Source organism: Otolemur garnettii, unplaced genomic scaffold (assembly GCF_000181295.1).
Source record: "Otolemur garnettii isolate 467f Iridium unplaced genomic scaffold, OtoGar3 scaffold00099, whole genome shotgun sequence".
NCBI classification, from domain to species: domain Eukaryota; kingdom Metazoa; phylum Chordata; class Mammalia; order Primates; family Galagidae; genus Otolemur; species Otolemur garnettii.
In genome coordinates this window covers 5,110,137-5,132,351 of record NW_003852494.1, presented here as the reverse complement: position 1 = coordinate 5,132,351, position 22,215 = coordinate 5,110,137, and the positions used below count along the sequence as shown (strand labels likewise).

General features: G+C 50.1%; 1 protein-coding gene across 2 annotated transcripts in view; it reads left to right on the top strand.

Moving 5' to 3' along the window:
* The first annotated feature begins 3,571 nt into the window (after window positions 1-3,571).
* The window catches only part of SCARB1 (scavenger receptor class B member 1), an 81,943-nt gene continuing 63,299 nt past the window's right edge, over window positions 3,572-22,215 (top strand). For both annotated transcript variants that reach the window (XM_003796065.3, XM_012809045.2), the window contains exon 1: window positions 3,572-3,933. In XM_003796065.3, the coding sequence (XP_003796113.1) occupies window positions 3,808-3,933 (126 nt within the window). In that variant the 5' untranslated portion in view covers window positions 3,572-3,807. The remainder of the gene's footprint in view (window positions 3,934-22,215) is intronic.

Below are 22,215 nucleotides of genomic sequence, written 5' to 3'. Positions count from 1 at the left end.
ATCCATATAATCCTCACAACTACCCCGGGAAGTGGACGTGGCTCTGATCCCTGTGGCACAGATAAGGGAGCTGGGGCACAGAGAGGCCAAGCAACTTGCCCAAGGCCACAAAGCTGGGCAACTGGGCAGCCTGGCTGCAGAGGTAGGCTCTGGAAGCTATGGTTTATCAACACACACTAATTAAGGACCTACTGTGTGCTGGGCACTGTTCCAGGAGGTGGGGGCACAGTAATGGACACAGGAGGTGGAGTCTTGGTCCCATGAAACTTTTTATTTATTCTGGAGGAAGAAGGAGGCCAATAAAATAAATAAATATGTGCTAGTGTTGTCTAGTGTGTTGTCTAGTGTGTTGTCTAGTGTGTTGTCTAGTGAGCAGCGCTACGGAGAAGAGGCAGGAAAGGGAGATAGGAGTATTGTGGGGTGAGATGACATTTGAGCTAGGACTTGAAGGAAGGGAGGGTGATCCTTAGGGCAAGGTCTCTCTCTAAACTGTGATGTCTTTTTTTTCTCTCCTCTTAAGCCACCCTCCCTCCGGCTGGAAGTGACTTCCCTCAGCAAGGCCAAGGTGGATCACGTGTGTCCAGCACTCTTTCATCTCTGCCTTTCTCATTGCCAAGTAACAGCAATGGCGTGACATAAAGGCACTCCAGCCACGGCCTTGGGGCTCTCTTGGGTAAGCACCACGTACATTTGAACCTTGAAGACTTGGTCATAAATAAAAGTTGGATTGAATGAGATGGTCAAGGAGAGTCAGTATCAAGGTTGGGCGGTTTGGGGAGTGCATCAGGGCTGGGCAGACCCCACTTTTTTGATAATTGGCTAATTTCCAAGAAACTACGAACGTCATTAAAAAGAAAACAATCAAAAAACAAAACAATCCTGATAGCTGAAGGCTATCGAAGGCCTTGGGGAATGTAATGAAATTGTACTAATTTATTTATTTATTTTTTGAGATAGAATCTCACTATGTTGCCTTGGGTAGAATGCCGTGGCTTCACAGCTCACAGCAACTTCAAACTCTTGGGCTTAAGCAATTTTCTTGCCTCAGCTTCTCAAGTAGCTGGGACTACAGGCTCCAGCCACAATGCCTGGCTATTTTTTGGTTGTGGTTGTCATTGTTGTTTAACAGCCCTGGGTCGGGCTTGAACCTACCACCTTCGATGTATGTGGCCTGCGCCCTACTCACTAAGCTACAGGTGCTGAGCCAATTGTACTAATTTATTAATCAATCAACCAGTAACTTGATTATTAATGAGCTAATTAACTAATTGATTACTTAAAGTCTTTACTGAGTACCTGATATGTACTGGGCATTGTTCCAGGTGCTAGGGGTATACCAGTTAGTGAAAATAGACCAGGTTCTGTCTCTTGGGAGCTGGGGGAGGTGAATAAGTGAGCAGATAAACAGACAATTGCAGATAAAATGGAGGTGGTTAATAGAGAGTGGGTTGAGTCTCCCATTTTCAACATATTAAACAGTGAAGGCTTCTCTCAGGAGTGGGCTTTCAGCTGAGATCCAGAGGAGGAGGAGTTGCTATGGTAGGATCTAGGAGGACAATATTCCAGATACAGGGAAAAGGAAGTGCAAAGGCCCGGGGGCACGGATAAGCCATATGTTCACGGAATAGAAAGAAGGCTGGAAGTACAGTGAAGGGGGTGTGTGTAGGTAGCATAGGAGGGTAGAGTGGTGGGCAGGACCCAGGCTGTGCAGGGTCTTGGAACAACTACAACACATAGTTGCACCTACATATCTAGGCACCATTGTAAGGACTGTCCCATTTCCCCCAACTTCTTTTTTTTTTTTTGAGACAGAGCCTCAAGCTGTCCCCCTGGGCAGAGTGCTGTGGCATCACAGCTCACAGCAACCTCCAACTCCTGGGCTCAAGCCAGTCTCCTGCCTCTGCCTCCCAAGTAGCTGGGACCACAGGCGCCCGCCACAACGCCCGGCTATTTTTTGGTTGCAGCCATCATTGTTGTTTGGCGGGTCTGGGCTGGGGATTTGAACCTGCCACCTTAGGTGTACGTGGCTGGAGCCTTAGCCGGTTGAGCTATAGGCGCTGAGCCCCAACTTCTTTAATATTCACAACAGCCTTATTCATGGAGAGGTTCTCATCATCCTCATTTTACAGACAAGGAAACTGAGGTACAGAGGCCCAAACCACTTGCCCCAGAGTGTGGATCTCTCTGAACTTGTTCCTCTAGATCAGGGTGGGCCCTCTCTTCGGAACACTGGACAGTGTCGGGTCTCCTTAGGGAAAGACAGTGACTGGCAAGATTGGCTAGTACACAGAAGGTGCTCAGTAAATATTGTTTCAGGCCAGAATGGGCCTTAGGGAAGCCTGCTTTCTTCTTGGGTTCATGAGTTTTAAAAGATTTCATTCTGAGCCCTCGAGGACAGGGCCTGCCTTACCCAGGTGCTGGGGACACAACCCTCCTGTTCCTGTGTAGCCCAGGAGGAGTCCCTTGCCTTCTCAGCAACCCCCTTCAGAAAAGGAAGGGATTGGCCTACGTGAGGGGCTCACACTCAATTGCAAAGAAGCAGCCAGACGGGGTCTGTGGAACGCTGCAAGGGAGCAAGCTCCCGTCTGAGGGCGCCACTTCTTGGTGTCAGGCTACTGCTGTGCCCATTTTGTTTTTTTGGGGCACTTCTCTGCAATTGTGCTTCGTTCACTTGCTCACTTGCTCATCAGCAGTCTCTGTCTTCGTTAGAAAGCGGGGGCTTAGTTTTGCTGACTTAACTTCTCTGTGTCTCAGTCCCCTAATCTCTAAAATGAAGCCATCCTGTGCAAAGCGCCCAGCACAGGAGCCAGCGGGCCTCATTCATTCATTCCGGAGTATCTGTTGAGCTCAAGCGTTCCCGCCAGGCCGTGCTCCAAGCTGGGGACCCCGCCTCCCGGGCCGCCCCGGGAGTTGGGGCAAAGCAACAACGGACATCTACCGTGCCAGGTGGTGCTCGGCGATAAGGACGAGGGTGGCATGAGGCTGGGCGCTGCTTCGCATAGAACGGCGGAGGAACCCTTTTCGATAAGGCTGTGGGAACCACGAGAGAACCAGGCGGCTGTCTGTCTGGGGGAAACGAATCCCCAGCAGAGGGAGCGCAGAGGCCCTGAGGCAGGCAGTAGCCCGCCCCGCGGGTTCCAGGTTGGAGCAGAATGAGCGCGCGGAAAGGCGGGATGAGGGCCAAGAAGTGGTGGTGCGGAGCGCAGACCCTCGTACTGGCTTTGCGTTCCTGAGTGACAGGGTGACTTCCTAACCAAGCGTGAGCTATGGTGGTGATGGTCGTGACAGAGGAAGTGTAAGGAGGAGAAGGGGAGAAAAAGAGGGAAAGCGGAGGGAGAGAGGCACAGCCGGGAGACATAGGAGGAGGAGTGGGAAAGGGGCGGAGGAGAGGAGAGAAGAGGGATGAGGAAGAGAGCGCCGGGCGATGAAAAACCGAATCCGCTTAGCCCACTGGCCTCCGCTTAGCAAGGCGTGCCTGGAAGCCGTGGTCCCGCCCCAAGGCCCTTCCGATCCGCGTCCCGCCCCTCGGGTCCGCCCCCGGCCCTGAGGCCCCGCCCCCGTCCTCCCTTGCCCGCCCGAATCCCTAAGCTCTAGGCGGCCCGGGGGCGGTGCGGCCGCGCCGGCGATGGCGCATAAAGCCACTGGCCACCTGCCCGACTGCTCCTCGGTGCGCCGCTGTCCCGGCCCCGTCGTGCCGCTGCGGCCTGCGTCTCCGGAGTCCCGGCCTCTGTCGTGTCCGGTGCCGTCCCCGTCCCTGGCCAGGCGCGGAGCCCTGCAAGCGCCCGGAGGGCACCAAGGCTGGCAGGCATGGGCGGCCAAGCCAAAGCGCGCTGGGCGGCCGCGGGGGTGGGCGTCGCGGGGCTACTGTGCGCTGTGCTGGGTGCCGTCATGATCGTAATGGTGCCCTCACTCATCAAGCAGCAGGTCCTCAAGGTGGGTGAGGGGCGCGTGGGCCTGGCTGTAGGGCACTGGGCGCCCGGCGCCGAGGAGGGCCGGGAGCGCGGCTGGTGGGTTGGCGACTTGGAGCGTGGGGAGATCAGAGCAGCTGCCCCCTCTCCAGGGCCCTCACCAGCCCAGACTGAAGCCAAGCAAAGTGGACACCCAGGGGGTTTGCTGGAGGTACAGGCTAGGGTTGGGGACCCTGAATGAGAGACCACCCTGGGAACCTGCGCCTGCCCCAGTTGATGTGGGACAAGGGACAGGTCAGGAGTGTGGCCGTGTTGCCCCTGCAGTGCGCCCAGGGAAGCTCAGGGACGCGATCAAGCGTCTCTTTTGACAGCAGCCTGTGGCAAATTCTGATAAAATTAGGACTGCACTTTGCTTGTATCCTAAGAGCCCATGAAGACAGGAAGCTTACTTTCATGTGCTTCTGTGAAGCTCACATGGGGGCCCAGCCGGTAATAGGCACTCAGTAGAGCATCCCCTGCTGTCCTGAATTTCCCCCATTAGAAACTCTTACTCAGAGGTAGAACGTTAGCTCTGTTTTTCCCCCACACAGCCTTCCTGATTCAGACTGAAACTGGTAAGCGGCTTTTCTCCTATTCATGCAGAGGCAGGCACCAGCCCAAGGTCCTTTGGGTGCACAGAGCCTTAGGTCTTTCCTCTGATCATAACCTTACACATTATTGCCCTTTTAACCAGGGACACAAATTAGGCAGACATCTGGCCTTCAGACCAACAGACTCTGCCCTGGGTGCCTGGGTTACTTGTTTGAATGGACCTGGAGTTAGTGAAGGGCTGGGAGATTGCAGAATATCACACTTGAGCTGGAAGCTCAGTGCTTTGCAGCCATCGAGCCAATACCTGCAGTGCCTGAGAGGGAAAGATTCAGCCAGACACAGAGCTGGGGTGAAGTCATGGAGATTGTCATACTAGTTGACACGTGTTTCCCGTGGCCTGCTTCTTTAGACTGAGTTTGTTAAAGAGGGGGACTTATCCACATATCATGTTTATGCCCCATTTGCAGAGTGAGTGAATGAGTGAATGAATGAAGGGTACATCTGCTTAGACCCGGCTGCCACTTCTTGGGTCCTGGTTGGTTTGAAAGATGGAGGAACATTTGACCCTTCTACAGGTCTCTGGGTGAGCCGTTGTCTTGAGTCATCCTGGCCATGTTGTATCTATTTTTTTTGGTTTTTCAGATAGTGGTCCTTTAAGTTCTGCAGCCTGACTGCAAAGAGGTGAATGGTGACACTGCCTCTGGGAATGGCGGGAAAAGCAACAGGACTGCTTCTTCCTCCCCATGGCAGCTCAGGGGTGTTTCTCTGTTATGCTTCTCTGAGTAGCTGTACTCGTTTATCTCAGTGACAGCCTTGTGGTTTCTGCAATTCCGAAGACCCCACTATGTCCCCTGGAAAGGTTGTCACTCAGGTGGTACAAGCAGGTGACCTTGTGCAAAGAGCACCTAGTCTCCTGTTTTCAGGTGTGGAGGTATTGAGGTTTAAAGCAGATGATTCTTGTCAGCTCATTTATTCTTGGACTGATTTCAGGGTGTTTTCTTTCTCACAGTGTGGATTGGGTTAAGGATGCCAGTGTGTGTGTGGGTGCATGCACATGAGTGCACCACCACATTTCCCCAGTCCTCCTCTGAGCTTTCAAAGAGGAAAACCACGTTGTCCTCAGTTGTCCCTTAGCTGGGACCTCTGGGCTTAAAGTTGAATGAGAGCCTCTTGGCACCCTTCTGTGGATATCCCAAAGGCGATTGGTTTAGGGCTGAATGGTGTGAAGGAAGGAAGACAGGAAGCCACGCCCAGCCTGAGATGCCACTTCTTGGAAGGCCCAGGCTGGAGCAGCAGCCAAGTGCCTTCTTGAGGAAGAAGAAAGCCTGTGTTAGAGGACAGAGTGGTGAGGATGCTAGGATGGGCAGGGATGGCTGCTGGTGTTTTCTTTGGCTATGCCTAGATTTGGGCAACTTGAATAGGAGGTCTTGTGCTTTGATTTTTATTTCTTTATGCTTTTTGGTTAATTAAAGAAGTCCAGGCTCGGCGCCTATAGCTCAACCGGCTAAGGCGCCAGCCACGTACACCTAAGGTTTCGGGTTCGAATCCCCAGCCCGGACCCGCCAAACAACAATGACGGCTGCAACCAAAATATAGCCAGGCGTTGTGGCGGGCGCCTGTAGTCCCAGCTACTTGGGAGGCAGAGGCAGGAGACTGGCTTGAGCCCAGGAGTTGGAGGTTGCTGTGAGCTGTAATGCCACGGCACTCTACCCAGGGGGACAGCTTGAGGCTCTGTCTCAAAAAAAAAAAAAGAAGAAGTCCATACAGTTGGCCCTCTTTGTCCATGGATTCCACATCTATTAAGTCAAGCAATCTCAGATTGAGCGTCTGTAGAAATAATAATAATAATAATAAAACTATAAAAATAATACAGATTTTAAAAATACTATATAGGAACTATTTATATACCATTTACATTGCATTAGGGATGATATACAGGAGGGTGTGTGTAGGTTATGTGCAAAATATGTGCCATTTTATATCAACGATTTGAGCATTTGGGGATATTGGTATTTGTGGGGGTCCTGGCATCAGGTTGCCTCTGATACTGAGGGAGCACTGTATATAAAAGACACAAATACTTGCTTATAAATAAATCTAAGTGGAGGAAAAAAGAGAAAGTTCCTTCCAGTTTATTCTTCTGCCCAGCTATTATCACTGTCATCAACATGGGTCTTTCTTTCTAGACCTTTTCCTTTATATCATGATCATGTATGTGTATATATTAATATATATTTTACATAAATTGAACTATATAATGTATAAATGTCTTGCAGTTTGCTTTTCAATTCAGTGATATCACTTGAAGGTTCTTCCATGTTCCAAGAGAACAATACATTTTTTCTCTCCACTGCATGGTACTCCTTTGAATGGAGATATACAGTTGTTAACCTGCTTCTCTATCACAGGATAATTTTCTCTGTCACAAACAACAGTGAATATCCTGATGCATACCTCTCTGTGTGCATGTATTAACACTTCATAGTGTAGATTTCTGTGGGTAGAACTTCTAGACCAGAAGGTGTGCTTAGTTTAAATTTTGATAGTTCCCTCCAAATTTGCCTTCTGGCCAGTGCTACCATTTTTATTTCCACTACCAAGATATGAAACATCCCCCTCCACCCCAGACCCCACCTCCACTTCCCCCTCATCTCTGCCAGTGCAAGAGCTCACCAATTTTTCATTATCATTTTTTAGTTTATCTAATGCATTTGATTTATATTTCTCAGGTTACTGAGGAGGCTGAGCAGAGACATGATGCATTTCAAAACCTGTGTCAGTTTCTAGAACTTACGGTTGCAGTTCTGCCTGTGCCATTTGCCAGAGGGACACCTCAGGCCAGATATTTTTCCTCTGAGCCAGAGCTTCATTCTTCAGCTCTAAGACATGGCTCAGATCTGGTTTGCTGCCTAAGTTGTAAGATACAAAGGAGACCACGTGTGTGCAGAAATGGCCGGGCTTGGTTCCTCATTTGAATCTGGCAACAGCTCTGTGAAATAGTAAATGGCAGTGGAATTTCTCCTTCCTACTGATAAGGAAACTGAGCCATGGCCAAGGTCAATAACTTGCCAGGGTGCACAACTTGTGGAAGTGGTGGATAGGAATCCCGATCACTGCATCTTGTTCTGCCCTTCCATAGAGTATAAATGGTATCTCTTCATTGAATGGATTTCTGGACCAAAGTTAAAAAGAAGGAACTAGATATATGTTTTTTAGCATGAGTAGGCTGCAAAAACACATTACTGGTTAAAAAAAGCTCAGGTGCTATTTATGGCCACCAAGCAATAGTTTGTATTTTTTGTTTTTTTAAAGATAGAGTTTTGCTTTGTCACCCTCAGTAGAGTGCTGTAGCATCACAGCTCACAGCAACCTCCAGCTCTTGGGCTTAGGCGATTCTCCTGCCTCAGCCTCCTGAGTAGCTGGGACTATAGGTGCCCACTACAGCTTTTTTTTTTGCAGTTTTGGCTGTGGCTGGGTTTGAACCTACCACCTCTGGCATATGGGGCCGGAGCCCTACTCCTTTGAGCCACAGGCACCACCTGTGCCTGGCTACTTTTTGTTGAAGTTTCGCTGGGGGCCGTGTTTGAACCTGCCACCCTAGGTATATGGGGCTGGCGCCCTACTTACTGAGCCACAGGTGCCCCCCAATAGTTGGTATTTTCTTTTTCTTTTCTTTTCTTTTTTTTTTGAGACAGAGCCTCAAGCTATCCCCCTGGGTAGAGTGCTGTGGCATCACAGCTCACAGCAATCTCTAACTCCTGGGCTCAAGCAAGTCTCCTGCCTCAGCCTCCCAAGTAGCTGGGACCAAGACCTGGCTATTTTTTGGTTGCAGCCATCATTGTTGTTTTGGTGGGCCTGGGCTGGATTCAAACCTGCCACCTTAGGTGTATGTGGCTGGCGCCTTAGCCACTTGAGTCACAGGCGCTGAGCCAATAGTTTGTATTTTCAATGGGTTAGTATTAGTGTATGTAAAAACTTGGAAAAGGTGTGGAAGGGTCCAGCCAGACTGACAGAAGTGATTACTCAGGAGGGAGATGGGAGAGGTCTGGGAATGTGGCCAAAGGAAGCCTAATACTTTATCAATAATTTATCAGTAATGATCTTTTTTTAAATAAAGAGAATAGATTCATATATTATGTGTTTAATTAAAAATTAAATGCTGGGCACAGCAGCTCATACCTGTAATCCTAGCAATCTGGGAGGCCGAGCTGGGAAGATTGCTTGAGCTCAGAAGTTTGAGACCAGCCTGAGCAAGAGTGAGAGACCCTGTCTCTTCTAAAAATAGAAAAAAATTAGCTGAACATGGTGGCGGGTACCTGTAGTCCCAGCTATTTGGGAGGCTAAGGCAGGAGGATTGTTCAAGCCTAGGAGTTTGAGGTTGCTGTGAGCTAGGCTGAGGTCACAGCACTCTAGCCTGGGCAATAGAATGAGACATTGTCTCAAAAAAAAAAAAATTACAAATGAGCAGGCAGATGTGGTGGTTCACATCTGTAATCCCAACACTTTGGGAGACTGAGGTGGGAGAATTACTTGAGCTCAGAAATTCAAGGTTACAGTGAACTATCATCAGGCCACTGTACTTCAGGCTGGGTGACAGGACAAGACCCTGTCTCTAAAAACAAACAAACAAAAAACCCCCATAAATGAACAGATACATAGCTTTCCCCACAGAATGGCCGAATGAGTCAGACATACAAACACAGGTGGCACACTGTGGAGGGACTCTGGTTGAGTGGCCTGGAGAGGTCTGGGCAAGCTGAGGCTCATTTCTTCTCCGTTACCCAGTTGTAGGATTAGACAGAGATAATTTGGTTCCAACATGCCAAGGGCTATGAGGGTGAACTTCACAGTATCCATTCCCGGAGATCCTGCTGTGTGCCATGCAGGGTTCAAAGTACTTTGTGATGATCTTCTTGTTGAGTGCCAGCATGATGCTATGACACATGACTTACCGTTCATCAATTAAGGAGACAAACTGAAGAAAGTAATTCGCCTCCAGTGACCTTGCTGGTGTGTATGTATGTGAGAGAGAGAGAGAGAAGATATCCCAGAGGCAAATCCCATGAGGCTGGGGACTTGCCCTTGCTGCCTGGAACCGGGCCTGGCATACAGTTGCCCTTGGGTATTTGAATGAATGATGAAGGCATGGTCCAGGTCCCTGTGGGCCTCTGGCCTTCCAGAGAAGGCCCAGCTGGGCTGCAGGGAAAGGCTCAGCTGCCAGGCCACTATCCTTGGTGTCAGGCCTCCTACCCTTCTTCCGTGTCCAGGAGGGAAGCCGAATCCTCTCTGCTGACTCAGCTGTGTTCTGCTTCTCAATTAATGGCATTTCCAGGTGTAGAGGTGATAACCTTAGGCCATCTTTGCCGGTGTGCTTTTCCCTGATACCCTGTGTCATCAGAGAGTACACCCATCTACTCATCAACAAATCTTATTGATTTTACCTTTAAAATATATCACCCTCTCCACCCTCAGCCTGGCCTCTCCTGTCCACTGTTTGAACTGATGCCGTAGTCTCACCTCTGGCCTCTGTAGGCCTCTGTTAAATCACGTTCCCCTGAGGTTCATAACCCTTCCGGCTTCCCCGTCTCTCTCTGAGTGAACCCCAAACTCCTTTCCGTAGCCAGGTCCCCCACTCCTGGCTCTCATTCCTTCTCTCACCTCACCCCTGCTCACTCAGCCACGCTCACCTCCTTGGTGGTCATTGAGCCCGCCAACCTGGCGCCTCACTTCCCTAAAAGTCACTCCCATTATGTTGCATTTTGTGTTTGTGTATTCTCTTTCTTCCTCATGAATGTGGAAGTCTGAGGGGCAGGGGCTTTCCTGTCACTGTCACTGCAGGGTCTCTGAGGGCTAGAGCAACACTTGGGCTCGTGGTAGACCCTTTACCACTAGAGGATCACAGAATGGACCAAGCAGTATGTGCTGTGAGGTACCCCTGTACCCCTCCCCATCCCCACCCCGAGCCTCAGACTCAGACTCCTTGGTTTGCCCCTCCTCCGGGGCTCAGTCTTGAGGGCCAGTCTGGACGTCATGGAGTGTCCCTGAATTTGTGCCCTTTAGCAGATCTCCTTTGACAATCAGTTAAAAGGTGAGGGTTGATGAAAGATAACAGTTAAGGGTGCTCATGTGGGGGGGTGAGGGGTGAGGGTAGGGATGGGGGTAGAGGTGGGGGTGGGACACTATTCTAAGGGTTTTATGTTTATTAGCTCATTTCTTTTAATATCTAAACAGCTACTGTTGCATCTGTCTTATTGAGGGAAGTAGGTGCACAGAGAGGGAAAGTAATTTACCCCAGGTCACACAGCTCCAAATGGTAAAATCAGGATTTCAACCTAGGGACCCCGACTCCAAGGCTGGCACTGGCTTTCCCCACCACCCCGTGCCCACTCTCCTTATGTCTGAGCAGCTGGACTTGATGCTTGGAGGCAGAGCAGAGGCCCTTCCCTATTCTTTCCTTGGGTTGGCCCTTCCTTTTGCCTGCATTACCAGTGGGCAGCGGGGCCATCCCAGGCCTTTCCCTTTGTGATTCCCACCTCCTGAAACCTGGGAGAGAGTCACAGTGTCATGAACAACAGGGTGCAATACAGGACCCGCACATCTGCATGGATGGGGCAAAGCTGTAGGACTGATTCAGGGTCACAGATGGGGAGGAGGCTCCTTTCTCAGAGAACACTTTGGATCACAGGTGTGCCCTGATTCTCTTTTGTTTTCCTTCCTCTTTCCCGCCAGTGAACTTCCTATTCCTCCTGGCTCGTGAGAGAGCTGCTGCTTCTCATTCCCTGGCCACAGCTGAAAAACATGGGGCTATTTTTAGTTTCTCTGAGTCTACTTTATTTTTGTTTCCCTTTTTGCTCCTGGTGGATTTGCATCTCCCTGTCTTCATGAGTGCGTGTGTATGTGTTTGCACACATGTGAGTTAGTGTGTGTCCACATGTGCTGCTGGTGAACACGAGTGCTGACACACAGACGTGCTGTTGTCCACACACGTGCGTGCGTGCACATGTACACATGGGTCTGTGTGTCGTTGCGTGTTGATGTGTGTACACATGCAAGCTGGTGTGTCCCACTGGTGGCTTTTCCAGGCCAGGCCTGGCAGCAGGGGTATGTTTGAGGTACGTGAATCTTCCTGTTCCAGGAAATATTCCCTGGCCCTTCCTGGAATGGCTAATAGTTACTCTGCCCGATGAACTAGAACCTGGTGAAGCTCAGCTACCTAGAATCACTTTGCTCTGGACTTGGTTCCTAGTGACATGGAAGTGGGTCTCGTTGAGGATTTTTTTTTCCTGGATGAATCTGGGTCCCAGAGGAGAGTTGGCACAGGCTCCTATGCGCAGTGGGTGTCTCTGGGTCCTGCTCAGAGTTCCCTGGTGTTCTGTATTCTCTTGTCTTCCTCATAAATGTTGAAGGTTACAGATACCCTGTGGGTGTCTGTGGGTTCTGAATGGAGGTCATTAGTGTCCAGATGGGTGATCCATGTCTTTGATCAGCAAAATAGAGGCCCCTGAGGTCACAACTCGTCACCCTTCCCAAGAGTTTTCTCATGTATAATCTTGGACTTGGGGTTCAGTTGAGGCGTTCCCCACCACCACCCAAGCCTTCTGTTTTTTGAGGCTCTAGGAGCTGAGGCTGCAAACACAGTAACAGTGCAGAGAATTCAATGGGAGTGTTCAGCCAATTATAAAACAACAAAGAACAACAAGAGAATCCCTTTTATTCACCCCACCTCCCTCCCCCTTGTTCAAACGTGACCTTGGCCTCCACTAGCCCCAGGAGTGACCAGGCTGCAGCTGAAATGCAAAGAGAAACAAAACAACACAAAAAACTTCATTCTTGGCTTGAGATCCTTAAAGGGCTCAGGAGTTGGCTGTTTACAGGATGTTAGGGGGCAGTTTTCATCCCAAAGCCCTTGGGATGAAATTCGGGGGAGATTTGAAGCTGACCAGTCTGCTCCGACCCGCCTCAGTCTCAGGCGTCCAGGAACCCTCGAGGCCCAAGGCATGGCCACCTTCATTTTCTCTTTATTTTCCCTCCCTCCCCGTCACTGTTTTTTCCTGCTCACTGATTGCCTCTTGCTGGGGAAGGGGAAGGAACTGGAGTGTCCTGACCCTTGTTTGCTTCCTGGCATTTGGGTGGAGTTCCTTCCACCTCTCTGGAAGCTTCTAGAAGGCCACTTGAGCTGCTTTAATTGTCCATTCTCTTGGTTTTCTGGCCCCCTCACTGGCTGCTGCTCTCAGTCTCAGGTGCTGGTCCTCCTTATCTCCCTGACCACTTGCTAGTGGAGTGTCTCAGGCCTTGGCTGTCCTCTCTGTGTGAGCTCAGCTAGTATCTTTGTCTTGACCACTTCCAAGTTGGTAGCCCTGGGCCCAGACCTTTCCTCCTAACTCCAGCCTCAAGCATCTGATGCCAGCATCTCAGCTTAGGGGCTCCCGAAGGCAGCTCACACCTTCACGCCCCAGCTTCCTGCCATCTTCCCATCTCAGTCAGCGGCTGGTCTTCCAGCCGCCTGGGCCAAAGACTCAACCTTGACTCTGCTCTCTGCACTTCCTGCCTTGAACCTCTCAGGGAGTTTTATAGTTTCATCTTCAAACTATATCCCGAACGCAACCACATCTCACCATGCCTGTGGTGCCATCAACTCTCACCTGGATTCCTGCATCCGCCTCCTCACTGGCCACCCCACATTCACCTTTGCTCCACAGTGGGGTTTTCTCAATAAATATTAGGTCTGCAGGTAGCTCACCGTCTGCCTCTGCTCAAAGCCCAGCCAAGGCCTCCATTCCCTAGGAGTCAAAGTCAAGTCACTACCCTGGTCCTCGAGGCCTGTGCCATCACCCCTGATGCCTTTCTGGCTATGTCCCTGTCCCTTATCTCCTTGCACACTATCCTGCCTGTTCCTCAGACACAGCGGCACAGTTGCCTTAGCTCTTCCCTCTGCCAGAACCCTCTGCCCTGACGTGAGCTATCAGGCCTCCTGTACAGGATGTTAGGGGGCAGTTTTCAGACCTCACACGGTCACTTTGACAGCCCTCTGTTAATCTTCAGGATCAGTCCTCATCCTCCATGGTCCCAACCTTCCTCACCCTGCTGTGTTTTTCTTGTACCCCTTCTCACCTGCTTAGACACTATACGATTTACCTGTGTATCCTGCTCCCTGCTTATTGGCTATTTCTCCCCATGAGAATGTTGGGCTGTGAGGGTGGGGACCTTTGTGCTGTGTCCCCAAGCACCTAGAACGATGTCCAGTACGTAATCACAGGTTCTTAAATGTTTATTAAAAGACAAGCATTGTTCCACAGGATGGCTTGTGACTCATGGCAAGTTGTGGTCCTTGGCAGGACATGAGGCTTCCTCTCCTCTACTTAATCATGGCCACTGCCTCAGGCCGAGATGCCACCATCTCTGGTCAGCAGCTATTGGAGCTTCTTCGTGGGGCTGTCTTTGCTGCTGTTCATGCTACTCTCTTGTCATTTCTCCCCATTAAAGCCAGAAAGCTCTTTTAAAAATGCAAATTGGATGATTTCCACAAAGCTGAATAAAATCTTTCTGTGTTTGGCATCAAACCTATCTGCCCTGAAGGCCTGTAAGCCCCTTCTTCATGGGTCTATGCCATCCTCACCTCTCAGCATTCTCACCTCACAGGCCTTCCTTTTCCTCTAATTCATCACATTCTTCTGACCTCAGGGCCTTTGCACATGCCTGGACTGCCTTTCCTTTGGCTCTTACGCTTGGCTCCTCTTTTATGCTTCAGCTCAAATGAAACTTCTTAAGAAGATACCCCCTGACCACCAGCTCCTCCCAATGGACAGTTACCCTCCACCTTCACTGTCTGCTCCATCTGTGTTATAACCATGCCATGTTATTCTCTTCTGCGCGTTATCATTCTCTGAAATTATCTTGTTCACTTGCTTGAGGTTCCATGAAGACAGGGACCTTGTCTGCCTTGTTCATGACTATATTCTACAGATGGAGACCTTTGTTCAGGGTAGAGAGCTGCCCAGGGTGGAAGCATGGGCTGAGACAGGGAGAGGTTCCTAGGGAGGTCCTCAAAAACATGGACTTGGGAGACAGGCTTCTTGGGTTCAATACTGGCTCTTGCACTTTCTGTCTGCAGTTGGCAGTGAGTGACACAACTTTGTTAGGCTTCAGTTTTCCCAGGCCTGCCTATCTACCTTCCCCAAGTAGGTCATATGCCCCAGGGAGCTCCCAGAAGCCTGGGTCCCTGGGTTGCATCCACAGATTGATCCAAGCCCTTAGTCTTAACATACTCCGTGTAGGTTCAGTGACTTCTCTGATCCCCGTGCTGGGCGTCTCCCTCGTTTGAACATTGGAGTCTTTTGATTGACCTCTTTCCTGTGTCCAGGCTAATTGGCCAGGAGGGCAGGACCCAGGAATACAAAGATGTCATTGAGGCTGTCTGTGGAGGTGGGTCAGGACAGCCCCAGTTTTGGCAGAGGGACCATAAGAAGCACAGAAGCTGATTCTGGGGCCACTTCCTCTCCCTCCAGGAGGGAGCAAAGGAGCCTCAGGAGCCTCAGGCTGGTGTCTTGGTCCCATCTGGCATCTTGGATTGGGATGGGGCTGGAAGTGTCTCCCTCTCTGCTGCAGTTAATTCATTATTTAAAGTGGAACCGTTTGTGTCATCCTTTTCCTCACCAGCAGAAACTGTAAGGCTAAGCTGGGAGACTGAGAGTTGGGGGTAGGATTACCTGCTGGTGATTTTATTTTGTACAGGAATATTTGTGGTGTGGCCCATGTGCATGTAATTTATGCAAAATAGTCTATGTGTACTAAATTAAAATAAATAATTAGGGCAGTGCCTATGGCTCAGTGGGCAGGGTGCTGGCCCCATATACTGAGGGTTGCAGATTCAAACCCGGCCCCAGTCAGCTAAAATAGCAATGAGAATTGCAACAAAAAATAGCTGGGTATGCGGCAGGTGCCTGTAGTCCCAACTACTTGGGAGGCCAAGGCAAGAGAGCAACAAAGTGAGACTCTGTCTCAAAAATAAAATAAAATAAAAATAAATAAATAATAAAAGGAAAATAGCAACGCTGATCCCAGGTAGACTTGGTTAGTGTCAGCACAAGGAGAGTTCCTGGTGGTGGAGGTTCTTGTGACCCTGGTGTTCCCCTCATGGGTCTCAGGATGGAGTGTCTGGCCAGGCTGAATGCAATGCTGGAATTAGAGAATCATACTGTTTGGTATGCATGCTCCATTCTTACCTTCCACAGCTTGCTTCATCTAAGGTGTAGAAAATAAATGGCCATCTCCACCATGGGAGGGAAAAATTTCCCTTTGGAACCTTCCTAAGGGAGGGTGAAGGGTAATTAGAGAATTTTTCTAAAGACTGGGAAAAGTTTTGGAGGGAATGCTCATTGGCTGTGATTGGCCGGGCTTGGATTACATGTGCAGCTGTGGGCCAACCTCTGTGGCTTAAGAAACAGACTGTTCTGATTGGTCATGCTTATATCCTAGAGGGTTTAGAGTTGAGGCAGGAGGTGGTTCTTCCCCAGACCACTCAGAAATGGGGGGTGCCCTACAGTAAAAAGGAGGGGCTGTTAGCAGAAGAAGGAAAGGTTGGTGGGCACCAAAAATGGTGCTGGGCCCTTTTCCCCCAGGTAGTTCCCCCATTTCCTCCCCACATTGCCTCATGTAGTCATTTGCTTTTACAGTGTTAGAGACTATTTTGTTCAGCTGTGTATCCAAGACCTCCAGGTAGTTTATCAGCTAATTGTTTTTATCAGAGAAAGCTTAATAAGTTCTCAGATTGTTAAATCTGGAACTACTTGGGTTTCACTTAGTTCCAGCTTTTATTTTTCCCTTGGGGAAACCAAAACTTGGAGGGAGCAGGGGCCACAGAGATGGTTAGCAGCAAGTCCTGGCAGAGCACTGTTCCAGGCTAGCTGGGGATGTGGGACGCTGGGGCAGGGTCCCATCGACAGTGCTGCCTGCCCCCATCCTTTTATAAAGTGGGAGAGATGTCAGGGCTGGGGTGTGCCAAAGTTCAGGTTTTATCCACCACAGGCGGGAAGCTCTGGGGGTGTGTACTGGGCAGGGAAGGGAGAGGTGAGAGGAGGGATGGGAGTTTGAGCCCAGGAATCAGTGGCCAGCATCAGAATCTGCCCAGGGAAGTCGGTCTGGAATCCCAACCACAGATATATTCTGCAATGTGTCCAGCACACGCTTGCCCCAAACCCTAGGGCACACACTTCTTTACCTGGGACAATGTGGAGGCTGCAGCTCCTGCATGGTGTGTGTGGGAGGAGCCCATCAGGACGGCCAGGCCCTGCAGCCTCTGGGAACATCCCTTTATGAGCTAAGAGTGCCCTCAGTCCCTCCGTGAGAGGTGTGGGGCAGAGTGCACCGTGGGCAGTTGGGAGGCGGATGGCTCTGGCATGTCACAGTCTGGGTCAGTCCTGGGTTCCCCAGTCCCTAGGCTTCTCTCCAGCTCTCAACAGGGCTTAAGCATCCCGGAGCTTAGGTGGATTTGAGCATATAGAATCTGGAGAAAGGTAACCCAGGTTTGAATCCTGACAACTGACTTAATCCCTGAGCCCTTTCTCCTCTTGCGTAAATCCTACATAAGGCTTTTGTGAAGGTGGAAGAGTGGGCACATGGCACTTAGAATAACAGCCTGGTAAGTGTTACGTAAGCGTTTGCTGTTTCCAACATCTTACCCTGGTAGACACAGACTTTTAGAAGGATCAGTCTGTCATCATTTTGCCAAAATGAGACCGCACTATGCATGCTTTCCTGTGCCTTGCATTTCCCACTCCACTGTGGCTTGTTCAGATTGTCCCGGGCACCCGGGATTATCTGTGATTATCATGCCCTGATTCTCGATGAGCATGAATTCTCTGTGCTGTGGATGACTGCAGTTTGCTCAGCCGTTCCCACAAAGGGAGCTTTCAAACTTGCAAAATAATCTGCAAAGCAGCCCAATGTGTTCTTTTCCCACCCCTAGCTTTTAGTTTGAAAAATCTGATTTTAGAAAAATTGCAAGAACAATGTAGTTTGCTGCATATATGGCTTCCTCCCTCCCTCCCTCCCTCCTCTCTCTTTTGTTGCTGAACCTTTCAGAGAGTCACTAGGAAACATCATGACATCTCACTCACAGTACAACAGCATGTGTATGGTGTAAGGACAAGGACTTCCTTCTCTGCAACTGCAGATGCGGTCCCACTCAGGAAAGCAGCAATGATCCTCTCTGTTAAGCTGACACGCAGTCTGCATTCAGATTTCCTTCTGGTTCCACTAACACTCCTCATTGCAGTGTTTTTGTTTTAAATGTTTAAATCCAAAGTTTCCATTTTGTTCTTGTTGCCTTGTCTGCTTTTCCTACTTAATCTAGACCAGTCCTCCCTCTCTTTTCTTTTTGCTGGGTCTTTCACGACACTGGAGTTTGTGAAGGGGCCAGGCCAATTTTTTCTGTCTTTTCTTTTTTTTTTTTAAATTTTAAATGTCTATGCTAATCTTCCTTTGTTGCTCCAGCTTTAGTATATGTACTGCCAGAGTGAGCAGAGGGCAGTTCTCTTGGCAGGGTGTTCCTCGATGTGGATTTGTGTGGCTGCTTTCTCAGAGTGCACGTGTTCTTCCCAGGGCCCTACACAAAAGCCTCCTTGTATGAATGAGATGGGAGCAGAGCTCTCTTTGATGAGCTGGGTGGGGAGTGGGTAGCTGGACACCCTCCACGCCAGCCTGTTAGCCCTCCCCCACAGTGGGCCAGGACTCCATGGCAAATTTGAACCCCTGGATTGGCAGAAGCCTGTGATTCCTCCTGCCCCTCCCCCCACCTGCTTCCTAATTTTCCTGCCTCTGATTCCTTGGCCTTGAGTAAAGATGTGCTGATCCTTCTAACGGCCCTTGGCCAGCCTGTGTCTACCTTGGTGATATCACGTGGGAAGAGATGGCAAATCTGATGCCTGCCTTTGTCCCCTGGACAAAAAGGTCGTGGGGGCTCTGGGTGCCAGGGCCAGTCAAGTGAAGATGGGAGGCTGGATGGGGTGGCACATGGGGGCTTGTGCCCTCTCACCTCCCCTGACCTGGTCTGTGTGAGCCCTACAGAGAGTCTTGTGCCAGATCGCCCTGGCCCCATTTGGCCTCCTGGCAGTGGGGTGGAGGTCATGCTGGCTTTACTCGGCTCAGAGCCGATTGCAGCCAGGATGCCTTGGCAGCTTCAGGATTTGCAGAGTCTCACCGGTCCTTGGGATTTCCTTCCCCTGTCTGTTCCCAGGCTCTCCGGACTCCACCTGCTGCAACCTCTGGCTTTGCCCTTTCTACTCAGAGTCTTTGGTTTCTTTTTATTGTGAAATGTTGCCCATTTTGTGGGAAATGCACAAGCTCCTGCAGAGGAAGCCATGCTTATTTCAGCCTGCTCTGCTTTCTATAGCGTCACCCCCAGGCATGTCCCCAAACACTGGTCTCATTTGATTGTCGCTTGAGTGGAAACACACTCTCTGTGTTTTTACTTTGTTCTTGCTGTATCTGCTTCACACTATGTTTGTGAGATTTACTCATGTTGTTGCAATACGCTACGCCTCCTTTTCACACCTGCATAATATTCTACAAGGAGGTCACAGTTTACCCATCTTATTCCTGACGGCTATGTGTCCGGTACTGGGTTACAAACACTCTTGTGCCCTTGCATTCAAGGGACACTTGGCTGAGTCACCCTTGGGCCTGTCAGGCAGAGTAGGGTAGCTGGTCATGGTGTGAGTGTCTTCACCTTCACCTTTACTGGGAAGTCCCAAACTGTTGTCCAGAGTAGGTACAGTGGCTTTCCACTCCCATCATTTGTTTCTTTATTTAGTAATTTACTGAGGTGAGATTCACATAACATAAAATTAACCATTCTAAATCCAGTGGTATCTAGGACATTCACTTTGTTAGGCAACTGCCTCTAAAGTATAGGCTGTCCCAATGGTCACCACACATAGCGGCTATGATTTCCCATTTTCTCTATGCATTGTGACTTGGGGCTTTGGGGACACCCTATAGAACTGCCCATTCTCTTTTCCTCCCAGCTCCCCAGGCCTCGGGCAGCCACCCAACAGGATGCTCCTGTTCTAGGTGGTTCTTATAAATGGAGTCCTGTAGTGTGGGTCCTTTTGTGTCTGGCTTTTGCCACACACAACAGTATAATGTTTCTCAGACCTTCTTTCCTTCTCGTGGCTGAGTGGCTTTCCATGGTATGGATGGACCACGTTTGGTTGATCCAGACATCCATCGAAGGGCATCTGGGCTGGTGGCTCTTGGGAGCAGATGCTCCATGGACATGCATGTATGTGTGTTCCAGCCCCTGCATACCCTGAACTTGTCCCCTGTGTGGCTGTGTCTTTAGACCCGAGGATGTCCTTGCACCACCTGCAGTGCTGGGAGTCTATGTAGGGAGCAGTGACTGGGAACTCAGGTCCCAGAGGTGGTGCACATGGGTCCAGATCCTGACTCTGGTTCCTGCCAGCTGTGTGACCTTGGACAGTTTCTTCTTGTTTCTGGGCTTCGGGACGTATGTGGGTCTGTTCCTGCTGCCATCACAAAAGGCCACACACTGGAAGCGTCTCTGGAGGCCTCTCCTCTGGGCTCAAAGACAGCCGTTTCTCCCTGTGGGCATGTGTCCCCAGGGTCTCTCTGAGTGTCCTAATCTCTTCTTATAGGGACACCAGCCAGATTGGATTAGGGCCCACCCTAAGGCCCTCATTTCAGCTTAATCACCTCTTTAAAGGCCCCATCTCCAATATTGTCCCATTCTCAGGCAGCAGGTGTTAGGGCTTCAACATGTGGATTTGGGGGAGATGCTATGGTAGGAGGACACCTGTAAACTGGGATGGATGTAGGGACTGTGGGAGTTGTAGGGGGCAGGGAGGTCCTCCACACGTGGGCTGTTCATGTTTGGGGGTTACATCTCCATGCGTGCACAGTTGCTCCTGTCCAGTTGATATTTCTCATATCAGACTCGCCCTCAGAGCCTCTAGAAGGAACCAACCCTGTGGCCTTCGGAACTGCTGCTCCGTGTGAAATCTATCTGTGCTGCAATGTGTGTCTCAGGCTCATAGCTTCTTGCTGCTGCCCAGACTCCCTAGTTAATGTCCACCCCATTTTATTTATGCCTTAGTGACAGGTACCTTGCTTTTGTCCAATTCCTGCCCCCACAAACAGCAAACATCCTGGAACCTGCTGCTTTGAACTTCTCCAGAATTTTCCAGGGATATGGACTGAGCACAGTGGCTTGTGCCTATAAATCTAGCACTTTGAGACGCTGAGGTGAGAGAATCACTAGATGCCAGGAGTTCAAGACCAGCCTGGGCAATATAGCAAGACCCCATCTCTATAAAAAAATTAAAAAATTAGTATGGCATAGTGGTGAGCTCTTGTGGTCCCACCTATGTGGGAGGCTTAGGCAGGAGGGTTGCTTGAGCCTGGGAGTTCAAGGCTGATGTGAGCTGTGATGGCTCCGCAGCATTCTAGCTGGGGAGACAAAGCAAGATCCTGTCTCCAAAAAAAATTATTTTTTCTGGTGATGTGCTGGGAGTGGAATTGCCATAGGGCAACAGGGAAGCCAGTTTCACTAAATTTGCCTTCCAGAGGGCCGTTGCTATCTACCCTCTTGTCTTTCACATTCTCCTTAGCGCTTGATACAATCCTGCCTTCTAGGATGTCTGCAGGCCCAGTGGGTAAATTTAATTCTTGTTCCTTTTATAAGTTGGCAGGTGGGCTCTGATGCACCCAGGGTTTGAGGAACTTGTTGGAGTCACACAGCAGACTGGGGCTAGACACCTGCCTGGCCTTAGGCTTGTTTTTTTCAGAAATTGTGGCCCCTGAGAGCGAGGTCTGATATAGGGAGAGGACGTGGGCTTCTCCTGTGGGTTGAGAAGGCCCAGGGTGAGAGGGCAGCTCTTGTCGAGGATGGGGAGAGGGCATGGATCCCTTCCTTGCTGCCTTCCTGCTGCTGGAATCCAGCTTAGGCGTCCCCTCTGCTAGTGATGTGCTGGTGGCCCTTGGGGTGTGACCATATATTATTGTGTGTGTCAGTCTCTCAAGGCTGAATGACAAAGCAACACAAACTGGGCAGCTTAAGCAGCAAAAACTCATTTTTTTACAGTGTTGGAGGCCACAGGGTCGGTTCCTTCTAGAGGCTCTGAGGGCGAGTCTGTCCCAGGCCACCCTCCCAGCTTCTGGTGGTGGCCGCACCATGGTGTTCCTCAGCCTGCAGACTCAGCACTCCCTCCTCTGCCTCTGTCCTCACTTGACATCTTCTGTGTCTTCTCTTTTTCTTCTAAGGGCCCATCCTAAACCTCAAGATTTCATCTTGAGATTCTTGGTAACATCTGCAAGTAGATGTTACTTTATTCCAAGTAAAGTGAGATTCTGAGGGTCCAGGTGGCCATAAACTTTAGGGGGGGACACTCTTCAAGCCATTCCATCATGCGTGTGGGTGCCCAATCCCTGGACCTGCAGAACTCTGCTTTCAAATCCAGATCTCACTACTTGGGTTCTGTGGGAACTCACTTTTCTCCTGAAAGCTGGTTTCCTCCTATGCAAATAGGGCCAATTTCCTCTGGGCCCAGAATTGGGAGTTCAAGTGCGGCAGCTGTCAGGGTCATGTGACTCAAGACTGGGTGGGTGTGTTCGGTGGGGGCCAACCTCTTGGCCACATAGCTCCAGCTGTCATTAAAAATAAGATAAGGGGGCTCGGCGCCTATAGCTCAACCGGCTAAGG